Raw genomic sequence first — 8547 nt, forward strand, 5'->3', positions numbered from 1 at the left:
ATCCTCAGAAATGCAGAGCGGGTGTCTCTGGCATTACCACGGGGGCAGAGTTAAGGTTTTGTACTTGTGGTGAGTGGAAAATGTCACCTTAACTCTGCCTCTCCCATTTCCTGCCCAAACTCTCACTGTGCCTTCACATGTGAGTTGAGGTCTATGTACTATGTCTAGTGAAAATAAACTAACCATACATGGCATATCTCATTTCCTCTTCCCAGGCAGACTTAGCAGTGTACTGGAACTTCCATGGCTAGGTTAGATGATAAAGAGCTTCCCATGATATCTGAGAAGGACATGGAAGAACTGAAGGCTGCTATTGGGAAAGGAAGCCTCACCGAAGCAGCTGCTAAAGCAAAAGAGGCTCTGGAGATGACTGATAAAATAACTCTCAACATCGCTGTCACTGGGCAGTCGGGCTCTGGAAAATCATCTTTTGTCAATGCCATTCGGGGCCTGGAAGATACAGATGATGCTGCTGCTGAGACAGGGGTGACCGAGACGACAATGAAGCCAACCGATTACCCACACCCTACATATCCAAAAGTAATAGTCTGGGATCTGCCAGGGATCGGGACAGAAAACTTTAAATCAGACACATACCTCCAGCAGGTGGAGTTCAGCCGCTACGATTTTTTCATCATCATCTCCTGCACCCGCTTCACATCCCATGATATTAAACTTGCCCAAGAGATCCACAGGCTGGGGAAGAAATTTTACTTTGTGCGCTCCAAGGTGGATCAGGATTTGGAAAATGAAAAACAACACTATGATGAGGAGGGAATCCTGAAGCAAAAGAAAGTTTCCATGAAAAGGCCACCTCAGTACAGCAAGAGTGTGATCCTCAATGCCATCAGAGAGAACTGCATCAAGTCCCTGGAAGCAGGAGGGATGGCCTCCCCACAGGTTTTTCTTGTATCTAGATGGGAGATGGGCAAGTACGATTTTCCCAAATTGCAGGAAGTGCTAGTGGATGAGCTCCCCAGTCACAAGCAACTCACTCTTCTGCGATCCCTGTCCAACATATCTAAAGAGATCTTGGAGAAGAAAAAAGAACAACTGCAAACACAGATATGGCGCAAAAGCCTGGCATCATGCGGAATTGCTGCTGTTCCAGTTCCAGGTCTCTCCATGGTTCTCGATATCACTTTCCTGATGACATCCCTGCAAGAGTACTGCAGGGACTTTGGCCTCAGTGAAAACACCCTCACTACACTTGCTAGACAGGCTAACAAGCCCATTGCAGAGCTGAAAGCCGTTATACAGTCCCCACTGCGTGAGGAAATAACAGAAGGTTTTGTAGCTAAACTAATGACCAAGTGCACAGCTGGGGGAGTGAAATATTCTGCGTATTTCCTGAATTTTCTACCTGTGTTAGGTTCTGTGATAGCTGCAGCAATTTCTTTCCCTACCACATACTTAATGCTGAAGAATTTCCTGAATGATGCTGCTGATGATGCTAGACGAGTTCTGGAGGTGACTTTGGAGGGAAACGTTTCTCAGTGAGAGAACGAGCACAAAAGCTGAAAGGAGGATCAAAGTAAAGGCCAGCTGGAGCTCAGAGCTCAAAGACCTCACCCCTGCCTTGGAGCCTCCGGATCACTCGAATATGGCTGGCAACTGGAGCACTCTACTCCTAACCATCGCACTGCGCCCGTATGCTCCCTTCTGCCTGTAGCACCCACCTGTTGTGTCTTGTCTTAGATTGTCAGCTCTCTGGGGCAGGGCTCGTCCTTTTGTTTTGTGTCTGTACAGCACCTAGCACAAAACAGGCCTCTCCTGACAGGGGTCCTAGTGCTCCTGTGAGACAATAATAGATTAAGAAATTCTTAGACTGTTCATTATAATTCTGTGTCTGTGCTCATAGGTTTAGCCAGTCCCTTATGTAAAGGTAGATAAGGATTTTTTCTCTAAGGAAAGCACCTTTGTCTGGGGGTCTGCAAATGGCCCTGGATTTAAATGGAGAAGCGTCAAGATGTGTCTGGCTGATAAACCCATATTAGATGCTTGATAATATATAGCTGATTGGTGGCGGTCTCTTATACTCTGGGCTGTGGTCCCATTCACAGCTGGTGAATCTGTGTGAAGAGAGGCTTTACTTACTAATTGACGTTGAGTTCAGGTATATCTTTTACTCCTTGATTTGCTATTCTCAGTGTGAGCCTATTATGTAGTTTTTTATAAGTGCTGTTGATTGAACAATTCATTTGAGCAACTGGAGACTCTGATATATTGCAGCTGGTTTGACCATATCTATTCCATAGTCACTAGCCAGTGTGTCAGCCTCTGCCTTTCTTCAATAATCCATTTATTTCTTGCTTTTGTTTTTATAATTATTAGAGGTTCAGTTCTGCTATCCTTTGACTCCCACAGATTAGGACCCTCTTGTCTTGGAGAAATGAGTTTATATTTCAATTATAATAAACTTGCATTTAAACTGGATTCAGAGCCTCTGAATGTTACCATTCCTAAAGGCACATGGTTTAAGGGCATTGATCGGCTTCTCCGCTGACTTGACAGGAGCTCTTCCCTACGAGTGTCACTAATTGGGGTTTTTAACAAGGGCAGAGGAATGCTGCCAGAGAGTGTTTGAGAGGGGAAGAAGCAAAACCCTGAAACACCAGCAGCATCACCAGCAACAAGGATCAGGTCTTTACTTTAGGGGATTTTCTATAATTTGAGCTGCCACCCAGTAATCTGGGAACCTGTATTCACTCGTGGCACCATTGCTAGGCAAATCTGCACCTACTAGCAAGCACAGTCAGCAGAGGTTTCAATAGAAGAACTTTATTGGGTGAGGAAAGAAAAGGACAGGACGAGCTGGAACAAATGTTTACAGTTCAACACTTTCCACCACCTACTATCTCAGGGTACATAAGTCACAGCCTCGACCAGCTGGACCCTGAATGGCTGACGCAGTTTGTTCTGCCTCTCAGCCCCTCACTCACAATTTGTGGTTCCAGGAAAATCAGGGTCCCGTATCTTAGGCAGCTCTGGGGCTCTACCAGCTGTCCTGCTAGAATTATTTCAGAAGGGGTTTAAACCTATGCAGGCACAAAGCCTGAGCGTTTTGACTGCAGGGAACTCAGCAATAAGGCTGCAGCCCCTGCCGTGGTTATATGAAGAAACAGCCCCAGGTCCCAGCCCCAACCCCTCCTTTTCTGACATATTTTTTTTTTAATTTAAAACTATCATCTTTTCACCTTCTTTGGTCAACATGCAGTTTTTAATCATATCCAATAAAGTCTGGTGATTTTTTAAATAGACATTGAAAAGTTGAACACGGATGCAGTGTAGTTGTAGCTGTGTCAGTCCCAGGATATTAAAGAGATGAGGCAGGTGAGATAACATTTTTTATTGGACCAACTTCTGCTGGTGAGAGAGACAAGCTTTTGAGCCACACTGAGCTCTTCGCCCAGACTTGAAGAAGAGCAAGAAAAACCTAGACCATAAATTCGCTGAGGCTGAGAGCTCAGGTCAATAATTTAAGGGTAAAAGTCCCAGCAGGAACACTGTAATCAGGATGTGACTTGTATTTTTTCCTCTTTTGTTCCATTCAGGTTAAACCAGATCCATCTTTTAAAAACTGCCCAGTTCCTTTAACAAGCCTCATGCTAGACCAAGTTCTCCACCCTTAGTGCAGCCCGGTATTCCCAGCCCAGGGGGAGCAGGGGCTCTGGTAGCATTAAGCCACTGTGATCTGGCCCCAGGGGTGCAACCTGGACTGTGGGACTGCTGAGCCTTTCAAACCCACCAACCTGGGCTGCCTCTGACACTGTGATGCTGAGGTGAAGCTACACACCTCTGACAGGCACTGCACTGACACAGCCACCCCCAGGCAGGGACACACCCGAATTACATGAATGATTTCCCAGCCACAGGGCCATTGGGTCATCAATAGAGAAGCTCCAGCCAATTCCCCCCAGCTCCAGCTCTACACCCCATCTTACCATCTTGCACTTCTCCAGGCTGCCCTGGGCAGTGCAAGTTCATTAGTTCACCGCTCCCTCCATGTGGAATGGACACACACCAGCCTTTGTAAACTGAGCTGAGATTTCCCAAGCATGTCAACTGAAGCACGCTGTTTTAGGTAAAATATGTAACAGGTTTATTAACTACAGAAAGATAGATTTCTAGTGACTATAAGTGGGGGGCAAGAAGGTCAGAGTTATTTACCTTAAGAAAATAAGAAGTGACCATGCAGTCTAAGTTCTACAAACTATGCAGGATTTGAATCAAGTAATGTCACCCCCTGACAGATGGTACAAGCAGGTTACAGTTCCTCAGTTCGCAGACTGGACCTCCTTTCCAGCCTGGGACCAATCTCCCTAGTGCCAAGTCTTTGTCCTACAGATGCTCTTCCAGGTGTTGAGATGGGAGGGAAGGGAGGAAGAGGTCAAATGATGATGTCACTGTCTCTCTTTTTATACTTTCTCCCAGCTGCTAGAAAGATCCTTGCTGTGACATGGGGATCAGGCAGTCCCGATTGGTCAGGAAGTCTCCATTGCTTACATGCTCTCTCTGAGAAATCTCTGGGATGGCCATTAGTGGATTCCCTTCAATGGGACATCAGCACATTTCTGGCTGGTCCTTGTTGCATTCAAAGATTGGTTATGGGCGTCTCCCAACCTCACAACGTATTTCAGTAACACATATTGCAATACGTCATATCTTCACGTATAATGATAGCACACACAATCCAACAGAATATTAATGTTCAGCCAATCAAGATCTTTAAAATGATACCTCACAAGGCATGCGTTGTACAAAACATATCACAATCATATCAGAGTGGTGAACATGGGGGTGCCAGGGTGCTACTTTGAGGTACAGAATGTCACAGCCACCTTTGCACTTTCCCCATTCTAGGATGCTCTGACTCTCCCCAGAGGTCACACAGAAAAGTCTCACAGCCCTGTCAAAGTTGCAGCAGCTTGTACCCAACTGGCCTGTCAGCAGCAGAGCTGCCTGGAATCTCTACAGTGTTATTCGCTGCAGCCCTGCTCGTGCCATATCGCTCCTTCCCCAGGCTCACTCCACCCTTACACCAGAGCTTGTGAGAGGTCTGCAAAGGACAGCAGTTGTCTTCTGGAGTTCCTGTGCCTGGGCAATCTTCCCTTAGCTGATCTGCAACATTTAGAGCCTCTCTACACCACTCTGCCCTTTTTACCCAGCTCAAAGGGGCTGGAGCAGGGACTGGGAATTTACAAAATGCCCATACTTCAGTTTCTCACTCATTAAATAGTAGCAGCAGCAAATTACAAAATCCTAGACATGTCCCATGCAGGGGTGATTCAACAGGGTGGGATTCTGGGGTTGGGTCTGTGAAGAGTCTATGAGGTCCACCATGCACTGCGCAGTCTCAGAGGGGGTCCCTGTGTGTGTGTTAGTCTGTCCGTTTACTGCAGGGATACCCCACACTGCACCATACAGGAGCACAGGTAGAGGGCATCAGAAAATGTGATTGTCTGGAGTAAGAATGACCAAAGTTTCATCTAAAAACCTATGAGAATGGTGGCTGTAAGGCTGATAACTAGTAAAACGAATGCAAGGGCAAGAAAAGTTAATCTGGGGGCTCTGCAGGAAGCCAACACAGAGACACTGATGTGAAGGTGTGAGCGCTACATGCTATGCACCTTGTAGCTCCCTGGTTTTGTGGTGGGAGAAAGATGTTTAATACAGCAATCTGTTACCTTGTGTGCAGACCACAAGCTGAGGTAAGGCCCAAAGTCAGAGCAGTCTCACGCTTCATCTTGTAACTATTAATCATGCTTGATCAGGCACTGAGATGTATAAGAGCAGAGTCTGACGTGTCCTATTCTGGGCAGGCCTGCAAGCAGTCACAGAGAAAACATCATCCAAGAGGGGATCTGCAATAAGTACAAGAAGCAGAAATCAAAGGAATGATTGAAACCCCGTAAGATTCATAATTCCCCTTGGATCAAGGCTGGTCACTCCTTCAAGGCACCAACTATGCACTCACACCCCTCATCCACCATAGCATCTGTGGTAGGCTTACAGACCCCCAGCTGGCCTCTACTCCCTGCTCTTCACATTTCCCTATGGTAAGTGCTGCTCTCATTCTGTCCCCCTGGCGCTGCAGGCGCAGGGCTAGCACAGCGCAGAGCTCTCTTTCCTCACCCTTTAGTTCTGCAGTCCCTGCCAGCCAACCGAGGTCTCGAGAACAATCCAGTCCCACCAGTTTGTATTCATGGTCTGGACTCAAAAAGCTACTCAGTCATGCATGCTTCACCCACAGCTACAGCACTGTAGCAGCCATGGAGCCTGGAGGCATCGGCTGAGCTCTGTGAGTCGCTCATCCTGGTTGCAGGCTCCACACAGGAATTCCCAGAATGGTCCTGCACTGTCTGCTCCTGGCTTTATGCTCACAGCACACACAGAGAGACATTAGATTAAAACATCAACACTCTTGCTGGAAGGTTGCTACGTAACTCGATTTATGTCTCAGAATGATCACACTCAAAACAAAAACCAGAGAGAGACAAAGCAGACTGCTCCCTGAGGCAGACAGACATTACTCACCCCACCTTGCTTTAAGATGGCCCTTTCCAGACAGACACTGCTCGCACACTTCCTTACAGAGCCCTCTAACCTTCAAGCAGAACCAGGAAGCCCCTGAGTATTTGAAGCGATAGCTCTACCAATTTTAATACAGTTTTCAAATAAACCACACTCCTCCCCCGTAAATTCCTCAATTAACAAACTCAATAAAAGCAAAGTCACAGATTTAGTTTTATGGGATGCCTGTGATGTTGCTGTGACCAGTGGTACCTGCCAGGGAGAGAATGTGACATAAGAATGGCCATACTGGGTCAGACCAATGGTCCATCTAGCTCAGTATCCTGTCTTCCAAACATGGCAAATGCCAGGTGCTTCAGAGAGAATGAATGGACCAGGAAATCATCAAGTGATTCATCCTGTCACCCATTCCCAGCTTCAGGCAAACAGAGGCTGGGGACACTTCAGAGCACAGTTCTGCATCCTTGCCAGTTCTCGCTAATAGCTGTTGATGGACCTATCCTCCATGAACTTGTCTAGCTCTCTTTTGAACTCTGCTATAGTCTTAGCCCTCACAACATCCTCTGGCAAAGAATTCCACAGGTTGACAGTGCATTGTGTGAAGAAATACTTCCTTTTGCTCGCTTTAATCCTGCTGCCTATTAATTTCATTTGGTGACCCCTAGTTCTTGTGTTATGAGAAGTGTTACCTGACCAACTGGGATCTGATATTAGTGCATTCAGGAATTGACACGACACTTGTTCGATAATGACAGAAAGGCTTTAATTACTACACTTATAAAATGAGACCCCAAACCAAATGTCCAGAATATATTAGCTGCAAAAGCAATTTTCCTCACCAATGCAGGCAGGAGGTGGTGGTTTAAATTCTTGACAACTTCTCCAATAGCTTGGATCTGTAGTCTCTGACGAAAGCTGGGCGAGATGAGAATTCTGTGTCTGGAATGATATCTCAGTCTTGAAGCGCACTTGCTAGTGGGATTGCTTCCCTCTTTATACTCTTAACTTCAGTGTTTTAATAGCATTTTTGGTAATTACAGGAAAGAACAAAGAAAATCCAAAACAAAAAACAGGGGAAAGACCTACATGTTTCTAAAAAGGTGTTCACCACCTGGAGTTTGTTTGTAATCCAGCACTTGTTTGTCACAAAGTTCCACCCTTTCCTAACAAAAGGGGGTTGGGACTTACTGAGATGAAAATTGAATAATACCTCAGGTGGCACCCATCAGAAGATAGGATCAAAAAGTATCCTTGAAAAACAGTGAGCCACTGACGTATAGATGAGGTAACTGCAGAAGATAATTTCATGAGGGAGGCTGGTCAATCAAGAGGGCCATTATGCCTAGAAAAGGCAGTTACCCATATGAAATACCAGACATGCTTAAAGAAGAAAACAGCACATGTGTGATGCCATAAGAAGCAAACACTTCTTTTCAAAAAGGGATTCCAGCCACCACCCACCATGCTTTTGCAATATGCTTCTTCTTAGTACTATCTGGTAGTTCAATTTTGTGAGTAGGCCCAGCCTAGTTTGAATTTCATAGTCTACAGGAGCAAGTAACACTTCCTTAGTTCCTTTCTCTACCCCTGCCATGATTTTACAGATTCTATCATATCCCCCTTTATCCTCTCTTTTCCAGGCTGAAAGGTCCCAGTCTTATTCATCTCTCCTCATATGGAAGTTGTTCTGTACCCCTAATCATTTTAGTTGTCCTTTTCTGCAATTTCAATTTCCAATTCCAATATATCTTTTTTGAGATGGGGCAACCAGATCTGCACGCAGTATTCAAGATGTGGGCGTACCATGGATTTATATAGAGGCAAGATGATATTTTGTGTCTAAATATCTATCCCTTTCCTAATGATTCCCAACATTCTGGTAGCTTTTTTGATTGTCGCTGCACATTGTTTGCAGAGAACTATCCACAATGACTCCAAGATCTCTCTTGAGTGGTAACAACTAATTTAGACCCCATCATTTTATATGCATAGTGGGATTATGTTTCCCAGTAT

The 8547-nt window shown here is 45.6% G+C and overlaps 1 protein-coding gene across 1 annotated transcript; it reads left to right on the forward strand.

Moving 5' to 3' along the window:
• The first annotated feature begins 220 nt into the window (after positions 1-220).
• On the forward strand, positions 221-1500 carry LOC137152959 (interferon-inducible GTPase 5-like). The gene has a single exon (XM_067547890.1). The coding sequence runs from the start codon at positions 244-246 to the stop codon at positions 1498-1500; it is 1257 nt and encodes a 418-aa protein (XP_067403991.1). The 5' UTR covers positions 221-243.
• Positions 1501-8547: the final 7047 nt, after the last annotated feature.

The sequence above is a fragment of the Emydura macquarii genome, unplaced genomic scaffold (genome assembly GCF_026122565.2).
Source record: "Emydura macquarii macquarii isolate MOO-44397 ecotype Brisbane River unplaced genomic scaffold, CSIRO-AGI_Emac_v2 contig_1232, whole genome shotgun sequence".
NCBI lineage: Eukaryota > Metazoa > Chordata > Testudines > Chelidae > Emydura > Emydura macquarii.

What these genes read in the sequence shown, in the direction of transcription:
- LOC137152959 (XM_067547890.1), top strand. Translation starts at nt 244, where the DNA reads ATGGCTAGGTTAGATGATAAAGAGCTTCCCATGATATCTGAGAAGGAC.